This window comes from Aptenodytes forsteri, unplaced genomic scaffold (genome assembly GCF_000699145.1).
Source record: "Aptenodytes forsteri isolate BGI_AS27 unplaced genomic scaffold, ASM69914v1 Scaffold102, whole genome shotgun sequence".
NCBI classification, from domain to species: Eukaryota; Metazoa; Chordata; class Aves; order Sphenisciformes; family Spheniscidae; genus Aptenodytes; species Aptenodytes forsteri.
The window spans coordinates 701948-719878 of record NW_008795771.1 but is presented as its reverse complement, the minus strand read 5'-3'; the positions used below and the strand labels follow the sequence as shown (position 1 = coordinate 719878).

Here is a 17931-nt window from a genome sequence, read left to right as displayed (position 1 = left end):
TTCGAAATCTCTAGTAACATGTGAAGCATGACAACTCTCTAACCTACCACAAAGAGAAATTAAACAGTCTATTCAATTAAAATAATTAATCATCATTGAGGGACTCTATATAAAGAAACAGATGTTACATATATATAAAGGATTTCATATTTTACCTGCAAAGAAGCAAACCGTCAGTTTTCCAGTATTTTCATCTTCCAAGAAATCATGCTGTCTTTGGTCGGTTGGAAAAGCAGAGAACGCTTTATTTTTCCATATTGCCCTGTGATAGAGCCTGACCGAATTTTTCAGCAGAGAAAAAAAAAATTTGAAGAAAAGTGTAACTTTCCACTCACCCTACTCTGTGATTTGAGAGTGAAGATTCTGTCATCTGGTTCCAGCAGTTTACAAGCATAGGCAATGTTGACAGCTGTCTCTCTCTTGTCCCCTGTCAGCATCCATATTTTTATTCCCGCTTTCCGTAATGCCTGTATTGTGTCTGGAACACCCTCCTGCAGGCGATCTTCAATGCCAGTGGCACCTTAATTTAGACAAGCAGAAGGATTAGTGCTGCTGTATTTCCAAAACCAAAACACTGCAAGAGTGACAGGACAAGATGGTCCTCTGTGTATATCCACATCCCAAAACAGACACCCTACTGGGACACGCTTGGGAATTCCTCCCTTCCACATCTTTCTGTCCCAGAGCCCATCACATGCGAGATTGTTGACACGTACCCTCGTTACAGCCTCAGGGGCCTCCAACTCTTCACAATACCCTTTAAAGTCAACTTTTCTCATTCTCATGGTTGTTTCATCCCATAGTGGCTGTGGGACATAGATTCCCAGGCTTCTCATAACAAACATACTCCATTATTCCCACTCCCTCCTACCTCAGACTACCCCAAACCTTCTTTCATGTACCACCTCGATCCTTCCTATCTCAAGGCCCACTTCTCTTTCTTATTCTAAACTCTGCTCCAGGCTGAATTCTCTGTACCTCTTGTCCCAAGCCCTCACCTTTTCCACACCAAAATCCCCTCTTCTTATATCGTATTTTTGCACACTGCTGCAAAGACCTGCCATTCATCATCAGGTTTCTCAGCCACTCATCACTGCAGTACCTCCTGTCTCAGGTCCTTTCAATTCATAGCACTAAACTCTGTGTTTTGCCCTTCCTCCTGCCCACATTGCCAGCCTTGACATAGTCCCCCACAGGGAGGAAACACATGCTCTAACACACATGCCTTAGTGGTTATAGAAAGATTTTCAACAAAAAAATACAGACACTTAACAGAGATACCCTCTTTTCTGATGTGCACAGCAGGCAGACGTGTCCCTAAAACCAGCTTACAAAATCTTCTGTTCGGGTAACAATGAGGTAACACAACATCAGCATAAAGCAGAACCATCTCTGAAAAGCTGCAGTGCCAGTGATTTACAGGCTGTACAGGACATTTTCATGGCTTTTTCACAATACAAATGGTACTAAATCATAACCAGGAGACATATTTGGCTTGTGGGATTCTCAGGCTGAGAATTTCTCAGAAAGAAACTTCAGCCAGTTGCAACTAGGTTCATTCTGGAAGACAAACAATAAAAAAATTCAAAGCAAAGTTTTCCCTCCTAGCATGTTTCTAGTGCGGGACTCTAGCCAGCAATTTGTATATAAAGCACTGACTGTCATATGGGGATGGATAAGAGCCAAAAGGTCAGGCAAATTTCTGACACTACAACAATTTCTTCAGTAAGTAGCTGCCAACAGGGCACACAGCTCATGGCCCCTAGTCACTGGGAAGACAAAAACCTCCAGGTCCTTGCTCTGAGCTCTGCCTGCATTTTGATGCAAGCCAACAAAAGAGGCAGGAAGGAAGATGCTGGGATCTACTTGATGCAAGCTTCTTTGAGAGACACTGCCAGGCATTGAGGGAAGAGAGAAAAATGTTGTTTCAACTTGAGCACTCTATACACTTAACGCTCCCCTTCTGAGGTACTTGATCACTTTGTAATCCAACAAAAGCCAGTTTCAATACGTATACTGCTAAGATCCAGATCTGTGCTTAGTTAAGTACTGAATGTTAGGACTATTCTTTCCAGAAATAGATTTCCATTCAAATAAAGGCCTGAGGCTTTACATACAGCCATATGGATTTCATACCTGCCTAAGCAGTGGACTACAAACCACTGCTGTCCTCCATGATCCTGGCAATACTGAGATGATTTGAATTTTTGCTTGTTGCTCTTTGAGGACAAAGTCTTCATTTCTCAGTCCTAAGAGGACAGTCAGAGTTACAGCTACACCAGGTAATGTTTTTTAAGGAAGCAAAGGAAGGCTCAGAGAAGCAGAATGAGAAGTGCTGTAAGTAGTTCTACTCTGCAGATCACAATGTACATATGCCCCAGGCAGGGGTAACTAAGCTAGCAGAGGTACTGAAAGCAAGCACCTTGGCAGTATGAAACCATTTACCCTTCTTACTCTCACTCCCATTTAATGTTAGGGCCAACCCATATTGCTTACTGTCCCACCAGAGACATGAGACAAAAAAATGCCTTGGCCTGCAGGACAGCAGGTCTCCACAGCAACTAGACTTCCCTCTGCTGACTCTAGTGCAAAAGGGTACCTGTATAGCACATCATCCCTTAAACTACAGCAGCTAGCAGCACTGCTCTGGCTTCTCTCCAGAAACTGAAGCCCGTAATCCCAGAATTCCTTTTAGTATCGAGGTTTATGGCATTTGCCTTGAGCAGATGTGGCACAAAATGAGGGAAGTAACAACTTCCCACACAATAGGATCTGTCTCTCTTCGGCTTCTAGCATGAGTTGCCTTTACCACCACAGTCAGATCTTGGCACTTTGTTTTCCAAACGTTATTTGCTGGGCAGTCCTCTAGAGCTATTATCCCAGACTGCCTGCAGTTTACCTTTTACACATCTACACCAAATGTTTTTCATTTTGTTTTGGCCTCCCCATTTCCGCACAGCTGAATGACCATCAGAGGAATGGTTTCTGCAGAAGCATGCCTGACTTATCTCCATGTTATTACAGGAGGACACAGCACAAGCATACCTGCTGTGCCACAAATGTAACACGTCCAGAAGTGGGATCCCTGTGAATGTTTGCCCAGGCAGGCTGTGATTTGTTATTATCATTTCATGTGCTTATGATGACACTTAAAAACTCTAGTGAGCACAAAAAAGAAACCCAATAAAGAAAAAAAAAAAAAAAAAATCAGTAAAACTTTACCCTTTACAAACAACAGAAGAGCACTAGCTGTCTTCAGTATGTTTTATAACTAGTACAAACTTATCAGCAAGATTTATGAAAATTCAGGAGTGACAATAAATTCTAGGTCTGTAGAAAGCTATGTGTTACACATATTGAGGTTAGCACAGCTCTCTGCAGGTATAATTCCAATTACAAACATCATAAGCAGTTTCCTGGGAGTTACAGCTTTTTCTACGTACCAAGCAAAGTTAGTTCGGTCTCAAGCCTGATGGCAGATTCAAGCAGCAGCTCCTCCCTGTTGTCAATGCTGGTTTCCGCTAAAAAATGATGATTTAACCACTCTGCATATTCTGCATCACTCATCACCTACAGAGAGAGAGAAACATATGGCATGTATCTATACTGTGTTTTCAAAGGCGCCTCAAAAGTGTCCTCACAGTTACTTCTGCTGTCCACATACTGAACCTAGAAGCGCAGCCCCTGGCAGCATACTTACGTGCCCCAACACATCCATGGACTTAGTATGATGTTCATAGTGTTAGATTACTTTGCCAGGCTTCACAAGCCAGGTTACTCACCTCACCCTGCAGGTTCCTGGAGCTGCCTGACAGATTTCCATTTAGATGGAAGGTAGGCAGGCCAGCGAGCATAGTATAGTCTCCCTGCTGCTCTTTAATTGCAGCACTGACACAGCCACAGAATCACTGCGCAGCTGTGTACAGCTTGATGACTGTACAGCTACACAGCCTGTACTTTCACTTTGCATAAAGCTTTGTAAAGAGGTTTCTTGCCTGTTTCAATCCCTGTGGAATTTTACTTCTGAGCAGCTTTGAATTTAAAATGGAATCTCAAAACATCACTTAAGTTTTGCATCCAGAGCTTGTAACACTGCAAACTATTTGTGAGACCCAATAAAACACGTCTGACTTAAATTGTTTTCTGTGTCTGGAATTCCCACCAGGGTAAGTTTCACACAAGGAGACCTGCTCAGGACACTTGAAGAAAAATCAGGCTATTTGACAACCCATTTTAGAATTAGGCTATTAAGCTGCTTGGCATCCTAAACTGACAACAACTATGGCAATCTAATGGAAGTCAGGAATTGATTTGGGTCAACTTACAAATTCCTCCTGAAAGAACATAAGGATAAACAAAATGTGGCAATGGAAGCATCTGTTTAGAAGTGGTGATGTCTGCTCCATTGGTGATACCACTCAGGTTTACACATATTTTTAAGAATGTTTACAGTCTGTATTAAAAGGAATACCTTCTTAGCAATACACAGAGTGCGCAGTCCTCTTCTGGCATAGTCATCCAAATGCTTCTGAGTTCTTTTTTTAATCTTCTTTTGTTCCATTTCTGAATTATTAGTACCTACTATCATACAAAAAGCAAAGAAAGCAGATTAAATATGCATTCTTAGGCTAAATTTAGCGGAAAATTTTGAATGTCTAAATACGTTTTAAAAATACCAAAATGTTAACAGGGTTTTTTTAAACTATGAATGTATCTTCATGTTTGCACAATGTACTGTGGCTGTATCTACAGCGAGCATGCAGCATGCCAGTCAGCACAAGCAGTGAGGGGGAACCCATCTAGTACTGATACATCTTTGGATGCCACTAGTATATCAAAATGTTTTTATAAAATAAAATTATTTTCTAAAATGAACTGGGTCACAGACACCCAAGCAGCTTTACTGTTACTGGTCTAGTGAGAGGAAGCTAAAAGGGTAGTCGCAGAAAAGATTTTTTAAAAATAGCTGTTAAGGGGTGGACTATTTGGACAGGCATTCAACTCACCTAACTTTGGACATGTAGAAGTTAGGTTCCAAGTTTACCTTGAGAATCAAAGTAAGGAGAGGTACCTCCAGACATTAAATTACCTTAAATTAAATTAAATTACCTTTAAGTAAATGAAATTATTAGTAAGACAACAGATTTTGGAGGTACTGTTTCTGCCCCATGGCCTACAGAGGCTTTTTGTCTAGACTTTAGATGGCTAATGTTGGGTGAGTTAAAATCCATTCTTGGAATTGGAAACATCCCTTTTCCTCACTGAGATCAGCCAGCCATGGAACACACAAAGCAAACTCCCTTTTGCAGAAAGCAAGCCTTTAAAAAGAATTTCTTTATATTACTTTCCAAACCATTAAAAAAACCCACTTGGAACATCTTCTGAACTTAAATATATTTAGGTATTTATTTCTAACTTACAAAGATAATACTTTCTTTTTACTGCCTTCAGTTAAAAATCAATGACTGTTCACTACAGTGTATGAATAAATCAGTTAGTGCTCAAACAATAGGGTGCATCCCTCCTGTGGCAGATTCAAAAACTGTTTACTCCCAAACAACAGGGCCCAGCAGGAGGCACCACACAACTTTACAGACATTATTATTACACCTAGAAACACAGAAATAGTCAGTAGTCAAGGGGAAAAAACCTCAAAAAGCACTGATAGGTGACATCTGCTACCAATACCGCTCTCCAACAGCGCAGAAACACTGACATAGGTAAAGGCTAGAAAGTGTCTCATTCTAATAAACACCTCTCACCGTGTAGCAGAAGGAAACTATTCAAGCAGATGACCTTACTTTCTAACTGGAAATATTTCAGTTGGCTCCAAAGGGTCTGCTTAGACACCACTAAATCCTTTGAATAACAGCTACTTCTCTCTTCTCAGTTTCCACACCAGCACACAGCATAGCCATATCTAGGTGACAAGCAATACTACCTTTCTGGGTTCCCTGTAAGGGACTATTCACAGATAATAGTTCTGCTTGGTTATTTGTCTCTTCTCATGAATCAGGCCATCTGTTCAACTGTACTGAAGAATGACATAGGTGAGCAAAGAATTAGAAGTTCTATAGATACCTTGAGATGCAGTTCTCAACAAATCCATCATGACTGAATCTGCACCTTTTGTGTACACCACGACTTTGTTGGAGACTGGATGTCGAACCACCACTGACATCCTTTTCCGCACTGAATCAAAAGGCAGGATATGCAAAAGCTGAAACGTTAAAGATCCCAGACCTGCGAAGTCCACAGTTACTTGATCTGGAGTCCTGGACTGTAAAATACATTTATAAGCCCTAGCAGCATGAACCAAGGCAGCTTCATCTGGACTCTCAGCTTCATAACATAGTTTAGGTAAGGGAGACACTTCAATAGATGATGCGGCATCGTTGTGTTCACAGCTAGCAGCTACATTCACCGTACCTAGTTCTTGAGGCACTTGGGAATTTTCTGGGCTGTCAGTATCGTGAGGCTCAGCAGCCCTTTGAGCAGCTCCATCCAAAGCAGGTGAAGCCAGTTTCATTCTGAAAATAGACAGTTTGCTCACAAAACTATAGGGGCTTTCAGATGATGACTCTTTTACACTTGGAAGTGGGGAGGAACTTAGTCTCCGGACTGACAACCTCTGGAACATCTGCCTGATTTCCTCAAGCGATTTAATAGGCATCCTACCCAGCGAAGAGAGTCTCATCTGGAACAGAACAGTTAGAGAAAGCATTTATATTAAGTTCTTCATATTTTATTACATTAAAGAAGGACAGCTTACAAACTATGTATGTTTTTTAATGAATGTAGTATTTTAAAATTTACCATGAGTTCGATTGCTTGTATTAAAGATGGCCAGCTGAATTAAACATATAACCATATGAGTACACTAAACACCTTCTGTCAGAGCTTCGTTATTCAAACCAAAAGAATTGTAAAAATACTTCAGATCTGAAAACTGTACGCATTCCAAGTTTGATTCATGACTCCATGTAGTACTTCTCTTTAGAACTGTTTCACTAATGAAACAGTTAGTATGACATTCTAACTTTTAAAAGTTGTGGCAAATGGAACTAAACACTTTAATTCTTGTTCTGAATTAGCAAGATACTTGTGAAGAAAAAACCAACTCCATACCCCTCACAGTAACTAGCTACAACTACTGTTAAAAATACAGTACCTTATCAATACTTTTTTAATGTCTGAATTTAAAACAAAAGACAGTTCCCTTCTCATCAATGTTACAAAATAATTGGCTTACTGTTATTCATAACGGTTAGGCAGCTAATAGCTTACAAACAAGGAACAAGGCATGCAAGGCTGACATTCATTTCTCATTATTGGTGAAGAGTTAAGAATGAGTTATCACCAGGAAGCATGTTCTCCTTTGCCACTGAAAAGCATAAAGTAAGGAGAGACTCTGGCTTCAGTTCTACCGCAACTGCACGCAAGTTGTAATGTGTCTCTATTCAGCATCACGGAAATAGAGACTAGGAACAGCCTTTCATCACCTCTCCCTAAGGCAATACTGAAACCTTCCGTGGCCTTGAGCTCTTTCAGGTCATTCCCTAATCGTGAACTCAGAAACCTCATGCCACATTGCCCCTCCCAACCTACCTACTAGTGACCTGGAGATCTTCTCCCCTGCTAGCAAGTCATCCAGAAATATTATTCTCAAAAACCCAAGAATCCCGCCTGTATATTTTTCTACATCACCTTTAAGGAATGGCTGATTAGTAACTATGAACACAGCTGCCCCATCCACACATGGACCTGTAGGCTGCCTACTACGCTTTCTGGGAATGCCTGGAAGCACACTAAAATACCAGGCTTATTTCTACATAGGAGGTACTTTCTACTCCACAGGATACCTTTTGTGAATGTCTCCAGCCATGGCTACAGGTTCACTGCCTAGATGGACACCAAAATCTAGTCCTGCACGTCATAAACATTTTTTTCAAAAGACAAAGTCAACAAATGGAAATCACCAGAGGATGGGGGGGAAGGAAATCAAAGCTGAACTTGGGAACTATCCTGCAATACAGTCAAAACTGGTAAAAGATGGGGTTATGAAAATCCCACCCTGAAAAAAAAAAAGATTTGAAAAAGATAGTAGTATCTTTATATCAATGTTAGGTTGTGTGCTCTGAAAACAGCAAGTGGTCTCAGGAAGACAAACACACTCCAGACCATTAAACCATGACAGTCTAGCAAATGCACTGTACATTCACGGTGAGACCACTTTATGTCATACTGCAATGCATTTTTTCTTCAGATTATTACACATATGAAACTTGATCTTCCATACTTTTGCTGAAACTCTATTTGAATAGTCAGGGAACAGGTAAGAGCACTTTCAGTTCCAATATTCTGGGAGTCTTCTAAGATTATTCTCATCTTTCAGCCAACAATAACCTATTTGTAAAGGTAACCTGAGTGTTAGGGTACTCTTAAAGGAAGCTATGCACATGTCTGGAAAAAGATAACTAGAACATAGAAAAATCACAATTGCAGTTTAATATCAAAATTTGTCTTGTAAAAGTTACAAACAGTCGATACACAGAAGCAAAAATATTGAAGCCAAGTTTTTCTGCATCGGAAAAACATTACCAGCATTATATTACAAATTAACTCATTGCACTCCATGGGTTTACAGTAATTCCCTTCTTTCTAACAGGACAAACCAACAGAGGAGAAAAGGGTAATTTTTTAAATGTCAGTTCATTATTTTTTCCTTTTGTAATCAAACCAAAGAGAGCTCATTTATTTATGAATATGGCCAAATAGTCAAAAATAAGGCCTTCTTACCTTATGACGTGGCTGATTGGGGACTGAAACTACAACAGTATTACAGATTGAGAGAGCAAGAAAGAAGTCAGTGATGTACATTGCCTCCAAAGACAACCTGCTGCTGGCTTCTTCTGATTGTTGATAGGAATGAGAAGAAATTTGACTGAACTTCTCCAGCAGTTGTGCGTCTGGTACAACATCCGTTTCCTATTGATGAAATGAATAAAACTTTCCATTAGGATATAAGCTTAATCTCAGTCTCTGGAGGTTAAATCAGTTACAGATGAATGAAGTGCAGAAGCTCATACAACTTCCTTCCTCTCAGATGCTGAGTTGGTTATACTAGGAAATAGAGGAACACTCTAGCATCTTCACTGCCTTGTGCTAGTCCATTGAAAATGGCAAACTTCATGCCCAGACAGGTAAACAGTAGAGCTTTCGTTCATAGATACTTCAACAGAGATTAAATATGATGAATGCTATTTAGACACCTTCAGGTACAGAAGCAGAGTTTTTACCTCTCATAGCCTCCAATAAATATTGGTCATCTACATATTTCCTATTAAAAACAAAAGAAAATGCTAGAAACCTCTTAAAACAAAAGAACAAACTGTTACTAAGATGAAGCTGGTCATTTTAGCTGGAGTGATCACGGACTCACAGCAGCAAGGACCAAAGCATATACCTGTGTGACCCAACGAACATCTGCAACATCAGCTGCAAATAGGATGCAGGCAAGCAATCATGGGAGGCTCTGGTTTTGATGGAAGAAAGAAAGGATTTCTTAAATGACAAGCACTCTGATCAAATGGGGGTAAAAAGATATTCCTTCATGAGTTACTTCAGAAAATTAGCATCAAAACCAACAGCTTTTACTTACAATGGGGCTGCTGAAAGCAACATGTCCTGAGTGGGGACCATCACCTGCTCCATCTTCCCTTCCTAATGCAGGGTAACTACCAGACAACTGATTCAAAGATTTTCTGTTCAAAGGTTCATTCACAGCTCTGCAGTTGTGCCCCCGCCATTTTGACATATGGGTCGAAGAGCCACACTGATGATCAGCTGAATCCTCATCCTCTGAATCCATCTCTTGATAGGATTCCAACCTCTTTGCTATGGAAAGGGAAACAAAATTACTGTTCCACAAGCAAAAAGAAACTTGTCTAAAACACTGCCTGGAGGTTCAGGAAACAAAATTTTAAAGTAAGGAATTTAGTCTATAGTTAAGAATAATCCACCATTTATGAAAATAAAACCCATAACAAGCCATCACACTGACTTCCCATTTGGGACACCGCACTTCAAGAGCAACATTCCACTGGAGTGAATCCAGAAGAGGAAGCAAGAATGATCAGGGTTCTAGACAACATGAGCCGCATGGAAACAGTAAAATAAGCTGGAGTTACACAGCCTCCAGCAGGGCACATTGATGGGAGCTAAATAATAGTCTTCAAGTACATGAAGGGCAATTGCATAGAGAAAGGAAACAGCCTGTTTTCTATGCACACTGTCGGTAATAGAAGACACAACGGTCCTATATTGTGGCAAGACAGACTCAGGCTAGATATCAGCAAAACTGTCAGAGAAGACATGACATACTAGAACAGAATGCCTAGGAAAGCTGTGAATTGGTCATCCCTGGAGGTCCTGAAGAAACAACAAAAAAAAATATTCATGAAGAATGATAGCAACAACTCTGCCTTAGGCCAGAGAAATGGGACCAGATCACCTCCTGATATGTTTTCTAGCCTAATTATTTTATGATGGATCAGGATTGTATGCCAATGGTTTGACAAGTAGAGCTTCTAGCAGGAACTCATTGAAACTATGTTTCTTATCATCTCTGTATTGGACACCCCCTCACACACACATACACATTTTCTGAGCATTTAACTGAAAAGCAGGTTCCAATAATAAAACTTTGTATTGACATGTCTAACATCTTTGCACCAAGGATATAAATGCAGTTCTGTGCCCCACAAATCTAGCCAGGAACATCAGTGGTGTAAAGAACCTCTGTAGCAAATGGAAACACGCCTATGCTATCATGTGCTTGTTGAGAACATACCCAAGTGTTTACACTGGAGTTCTGGGACAGTGTTTGACCACATGCAAGAGGTTGCAATCTCAATCCAGACAGCACTGGATCACTGTAGGCTATTCAGCTTTCAAGCTGTTACCTGTCACTGTGAAAACAGCACACAATGAGCATACACCAGCAGTTCAATGTCTGCATCCACTGACAGCATGGAAAAACTGTTCTGAGAGCTGTGCATTGCCTATTTATTCCACTAAAGTGTGAATACAAACAATGGCATCCTAGGAAAAAAACAATATTAACATACAGACATCTCCTGCCACACCACTAATTCCCTATTTTTTTTCTTATTTAAAGTGGCAGCTACCGTACAGGAAAGAAGTGAAAAGTGGGACATTATTCTATTTTATGCGAATGGAAAACCTATCCACAGTTCAGAGTCCCAAGCTCTGGTGCTCAAAATGAGATGGAAATAGGTTTATTATGTCACTTTTGAGTCCTCTTCCTCCTAGCCAAAGCCAGGAGCTTAGCTATGTTCAGGAAATGAGATACTGGATCTGCTAGCCTGTTAAGTTCTCCTTATTTCCTGTTGTCTTCTCTTTCTGGAATGTAAATGAAAGCCTCCGGTCCCTCATCCTGCCATTCTGATGAGTCCAAGGAAAGCAGGGAGACCAGAGCTTACACCTTCCTTGGCAGGCCATCTCCCTGATGTCAACACAAATTTAATAAAACAGTTGTTTTAAAAAAAAAGATAGATGGGAATGTAATAAACTGTGGCTCTCCACAACTACCAAATATAATATTCCACATGTGGTATTGATACCTTTTACCAGAAAGCAGCAACAGTGACTTAGTATGTGTTTGCAGAGGCAGGTTTGGACAACACATGCCCATTCCACCATGCTTCCAGGCTGTTGAGAAGCCTGCATGCTCTGTCTGAAGTAACATCATGTGCCACCACTACACTGCTCTGCTGCCACAGTCTAAGAGGCACATGTTACTTTAGACAGCACACTGCATGGGGGCACCTATATGAAGGATTATACTGAATCACAGTCATTGCTGTTGTGTGCTTCCCTCATGTGCACCCCTTTACCCTGGGCAATACGGATATAAATACAGAAATATATGTACAGACTTGTATGCAAAAGACTGTACGTCTTGCACGGCAACTCTTACTATATGTAGCAGGAGCCTTGAAAATAGCAGCTCTGTGCAACTGAACAAATGTAAAACAGGACTGAAACACAGGACCTCTAACATTTTTCAAACTGATTTTCAGGGCTCACATAATTTCTAGATTTGTTAGGAAGAAGCATATGCTTACCCTCCCAAGTGAAAGACAGGGCGCAGCAGGAAATAATTATAAACATAATTAGCACACTAATCTTTTTGGAAGATAAGTCTAAGTGAACTACTAGCAGAAGTAAGTGGTATACTTTCCCTGGCACAATGAGATCTGGATCAGCCACAGCTACACCATTCACACTACTCTTTGGTTTATCTCTTCTGAAATACTTTTCCTTCCTTTAGAAAACGCTCTGAAAATATATTCTACTTTTTATTTAAGTTGTTCATTCACCAAGTTTGAAACTTAAAAGTATTTCTTCTCATTTTGCTGTTGTCACCCTTCCCAGTATAATTATGCAAAGCCAAAGAAGCACCTGGACACCCGCACCATAAAATTTTCAAAACACGTGCAGAAATCACTGTAAAAACGGTTTGTAACCATCTGCTCCTGTGACACAGCAGAAGAAGCGCTGAACTGATTCATTGCTGCGGCCAGCAGGGTGTGCCTTTTGCTCGTAGTTGTGAGCAGTTCTATCTGGCAGCAAAACCACCAAAACCACAAAGGGGGGATTAATACACAGCTGTGCTTCATGTGTCCACCTGTCAGCACCTCACCTTTGATCTCCTGTGGAATACTTGCATTGCCCACCAGCAAGATAGCAAATGTTTGCAGCCACTAGTACTTACATACAGTAACGGTAATAAAAACTTTGTGGTTTTATCTAATTAATAAAATAGCTAATTGAATCAAAGACTTCATGTCACTCTACCCAATTTTCTCTTGTGTCTGGAGTTGTATCTTCTCCTGCCTCCCTGAAGGCTTCAAGTAGGCTCTCATGAAATGTATATTGAAAGATGCTACACTATTAGACAACGAGGCAGCAACTATTCAGTAACATCGCTCGTTGACTTTTTGGCTAACAATAAACAGGTGTGTAAGATATAAGTAAGAATACAAAAGTCATTATTTTTGATGGAGGTACTCATCTTTGCAGCCTTAACACACACATGTACACACATCTGCTTGACTTGTACCTTAACATTACTGTTAAAGCTCTGACTTCAGCATGTATTTTATTTGGGTTACTGTATCCTCAAGGGCAACAAAAAGTACGTCAAATCTGAGCCTTAAGATATACCGCATAAAGGTGGTACACTGCTATGGCAGTCAACAGGATGTTTGAACCCTAAAATGCTAGGGAAGCATTGGCACTCTAGTTAAAAAAAAAAAGAGAGGAAAGACTAGATGGGCAATTTTCCAATGTTCTGGGTTCGGAATATTGCAAGGAGAGAAGCAAAACACAGTAGGTATTACTTCTTCCAGAGTGAGTAAAAAACATTTTGTTTGTGGTATCAAATAAGTTGGAACTTAACTAGCTGCAATGCAGCACCTTACATACAGCCTTCAAGTCTCTTAACACACTATATATGAAGGGATCTAAATAATAGGGGAAGATGCATGACTATTAGTAGGATAAGTCTGAATTCATACCTTCTGTGAGTGTGTATTGCCACACAAACCTCATGAAGTCCACTGGACCTCTATCAAAACTTTCAGCTTCTCTGAGAAGAGACAAATGACCCATTGTGAACACAGGTGTAGTGTCTTACCATTTTCCTCATGGCAATACTCCTGTCCTGCAATGCTGCATCTCCGAAAAACCATCTTATTTTCAGTAAGGGTTCCAGTCTTGTCAGAGAAGATATACTGAATCTGGCCAAGGTCTTCAGCAATATTCAGTGCTCGACACTGAATTGTTGAGTCTGTTTTCTCATGGTAAAAATCAATGTCATTCTGTATTAAATAAATTTGTCCCAATTTGACAATTTCAATTGAAACATAGAGAGAAATTGGGATCAAGACCTATCAAAATAAAACATGGGGATTAAATAAAACCAAACTCTTTGGCCAGTTACAAGCATGAAGTAGCTCTACTGAAGCCAAAGAGTTACTTCAAGGATATAAATGAGATCGGAATATGACCCATGTTCAAAGCAGACCAAAGTTACCTGTAGTAAAATGATCATTGTCCAGAACATATTGAATCCTGCTAATATTGGAGGAATCAATTTCCCATCTGGCTCAGGGATGTTAAAAAAAGGTATTTCCGAATACCTACTTAACCAAATTCCATGACCTTGAAAACAAAAACAAAAGAAAGTGAGTCAGTTGTATGTAAACTGTATCACAGTTCAGGGTCATGGTGTTAGCTGTTATACTCTTCTTTCTAAGCTTTTAAACTACCATTTTCTGTCTTGAGTTTTTCCTCAGCAGGAACCCCATTAAAATTAAGTAAGTATCAATGCACACATGAATAAATACCTTACATGCATTTCTATCAACAGCACATCTCAGAACTAAAGGAATACTAACTACACTTGATAAACACTTTTTTTTTAACCCTCTGGCAATTAATTGTATTATCCTTGCTTGTCCAGGTTTTAGTTAACCTGTGAACACCACGTCATCATTATTAAGTGTAGTCTGGAGAAGTTTTTTTAAACATGTTTTAAACACCTTTTTGATTTGTCATAAAAGTTAGTCTGTTTACATTTACTCAAGCTCACTATTTAACCAATCCCTAGTCACACTAGGCCTCTCCCCACAATGCTGTACATGCACCTTATGTTACCTGAAAAATCCTAAGAGAAAGTAGGAGTTTTGCAGAGCAATTAGTGAGAGAAAAGAGAAATGAATCAGAGAAACAGGTTCCAGACCTAAGAACTTGCACCAGGAACATACTTCTTGACCACACTCCAGATTAAACATGACAACATGAACTAAAACCCGGCAGCATCCCCAACTGCTGGGGAATTACACATGGATAAAGGCAGTTTCCGAGATGGGCTGTTAAAATGAATCAGCCCCAGAATAAAATACTAAGCATTGTAGGCTGAGAGAGGAAAATAGCAGGAGTCCGCCGATTCTCACTTACCTATTGCACCAGTTAAACACATCAAAATTAGAAGCAGAACACACCAAAGAATATCAGTGTTAACTTTTCTTTCCAATTTACTGCGCTTGTAATGAGGGCCACTGTTATTCAGCATGGCTTTGGTTTCATGACCTGTAACCACAACACAGGTTGAAATTCTCTAATAGCAGGTATCAGAACCGCAAGTGCTTTATGTTTCTAAAGCTCTGGGAAACAGGACATTTCTGTTAACTAATATTTGAACAGAGATTATAAATACAAGCAAACTAATGGCTCCTACAATATATGAATCCTGTCCTAAAGAAAACTGAACAAGCTAAACCAAAATCTGTCACATACACATTAACTTTTATACTGTCAATAATATTCCTTCCTATAAAAACAATCTTATTCTTGATGTTTTCTATATTATTTCTCATATTTTCTACAAAATCCTGCACCTGCATTACAACTATCTGGCTGGATACATCATATTGATTAGTTTAAAAACCTCTGCCCTTTGATACAGAACACTGAAGAACAGCACTAGCTTCCATTCTGGACCAGAAAAAAATCCTAAGCAAGCCACACATCTCCATGTCCATTTCAAAACCTGGGTTTCCCATCACAACTAACAGTTGAAGACAAGGATCTGTTCACACAGAACAGAGCTGGCCTCCCATGAGTAATCAGGACACATAACTCTTATCTTGTTTACAAAGCAATCTGTGAAAGCCAGGGTGGTTCACTAACCTGCATATACCACTATGCCTACAACAGCTTCTGTGTTTCTTACTGTGCATCCTCGGAGCAGTAAGTTTTCCTTGCTGAGGCCCACTCGATCCTTGTTTGAATGCTCACTGAAAAAAAACCACATTACTTCGGCTGTAGGACTCCAGCAATTACCAGTCAGGCTTTGCAAAACCTAAAAAATTAGGGAGCAGATTTCCCAAAGAAGCTGCTAGTCACTGACTGCCATTCTGCCATTCCTGATCAGGCTTTTCAAAAGAATGGGGTAACATGCTTGCAGATCACCTTTGAAAATCCAGGCATGTAGGTACTGTATTAAATTTTTTTTGTGTTTACAAGCCTGGCATTTGCCAGCTGGCATATGAGAAGTAGGCAACACTATTGAAAAGAGCTCAAGACAAGTCTGAAAGCCTATGACTTCTATTTGGATTGCCAACATCAGAAAAAATGCGAACAAAATACAAAATCCCATTTTAAATATACTGTGAGCATCGTTACTCCTGTGGCATACTTTCAGTGCAGGTAGGCCCACTGTTTGTCAAGGTGTTTCCTCAGAAACTAAAATTTATATACATTTATTTCTCTTTTCATATTTCTAATGTGTCAGTGCCCACAGGGAAGAATATAGATTTTATAACTCTCAAAACCTGAAAATCACTCACCCCATGAAATAGTATTTTGTTTTCCTACTGCCTATAGAAAATCATAAACCCATAAGAAGAAAAGACACAGATAGGCACATTGGTCAAAAGAAGTTTGATCAAGTCACTGATGGTTACACAAAACAAATCGGAGTAGGAGAGGAAGCCAGTCCTTCCCATTTCCAATTCTGAGCAATGCAGATTGTCCCATCAGGCCACTGTCCAGACCAAATACTGTAGATATCATGTTATTAAGAGCAGATTTGAAACAGCTATTTCAAATATGGAATACATAATTGCAGAACAGCCTGAACTAAGATGTTGCAAATGTTTAATACAAAATAAAAAGCACTAGTGGGCTTTCCCAGTTCACAATCTGCTGCTCAGAAAGCCCTTCTGGAGCTCTGTCTGTTGGGCTGCACTCAGAAATGCAGTGGTGCAAACTGACCTCTATACATGTTGTCATTATTTTTTTAAAGCAAACATTACAAGCTCTCTGAAAATTAGTAACAGCACCAAAGCAAATGACAATAGTTCAAAGAACCACCAAGCCTACTTACACAAAGCCTCGGAAGCAACTGAGGTCGTTGTTAGGACTTTCACATTCTATTCTACTGGAAAATTTTTCTGGATCAATTTCAGAGACCTAAAGCCATAGCAAAAAAACCCCAGAGAATTCAGACAAAATATGATGGAACTTAAAAACATCATAAATTCATAGGTTCAGGTATTACTATCTAACAATTTAGCTTCAAAACTGTAAGTTGGTGGTGGTGTTGATGATCTGCTACCCAGTGTAAATCAGACTTACACAGCATGGAAGGACTTCCTAGCAAATATCAAACCCTGGCAAGTATCAGTTGAATTGCTGATATTTTGAGAACACTGGAGAGGAGAAAATGAGTGGAAGAGTGAGAAGGAAGAAAAGAAATGCAATAAAAACATCTGAAAAGCAGAGATTTCCCATAGGTTTTTTTCATTATAAGGAAAAAAAAAAAGAGGCACTATCTTCCCTGCAAGCAGAATTTCTTCCAAACAGCCACTGTTTCCGATACCATGACCAGGATGCTATCTGTGCTAACACAAAGGAAGTGGGTAGAACTTTTTAATGATGTTGAGCCTTACCAGACCAAAGAAAGGGCTGTTATGAAAGACTAGAAGTACATGTTGCGAATAAAGAGCAGGTGAGCTCTTCAGTGAAAAGCCAAGCAGAACAAATATCCTTTATTAATAAAGAATGAAACCCGACAAGAAGAGAAAAACCAAAAGGCCTTATCTTTGGAATTGCCTGCAATTGCACTTGCAATTTAATTTCAATTAATGGCATATGAGTGTGCCTCTAGTATAACAAAGGCTAGCCTCTGGTATAACAGTGCTGTTTCCAAGCTGAGTACCTTCCACTAACTCTTTGGCAAGTCATTTGTCCTGCTCTTTAGAAAAAAAAGAATGACCAATTTAAGGTTTCAAACTCCAAGGATAAATCTGTAATTCACAGGTGTAACTGAATACATCT

General features: G+C 39.8%; 1 protein-coding gene across 1 annotated transcript in view; it reads right to left on the bottom strand.

The window, feature by feature from the left end:
• The window catches only part of ATP10D (ATPase phospholipid transporting 10D (putative)), a 40330-nt gene that overhangs the window by 11697 nt on the left and 10702 nt on the right, over window positions 1-17931 (bottom strand). Inside the window, exons 4-14 of the mRNA XM_009283590.2 lie at window positions 16979-17064; window positions 15781-15887; window positions 15049-15180; window positions 14123-14250; window positions 13724-13976; window positions 9662-9897; window positions 8800-8988; window positions 6082-6697; window positions 4472-4581; window positions 3444-3570; window positions 336-520 (exon numbers count right to left, since the gene is read on the bottom strand). Coding sequence (XP_009281865.1) covers window positions 336-520; window positions 3444-3570; window positions 4472-4581; window positions 6082-6697; window positions 8800-8988; window positions 9662-9897; window positions 13724-13976; window positions 14123-14250; window positions 15049-15180; window positions 15781-15887; window positions 16979-17064 — 2169 coding nt within the window. The remainder of the gene's footprint in view (window positions 1-335; window positions 521-3443; window positions 3571-4471; window positions 4582-6081; window positions 6698-8799; window positions 8989-9661; window positions 9898-13723; window positions 13977-14122; window positions 14251-15048; window positions 15181-15780; window positions 15888-16978; window positions 17065-17931) is intronic.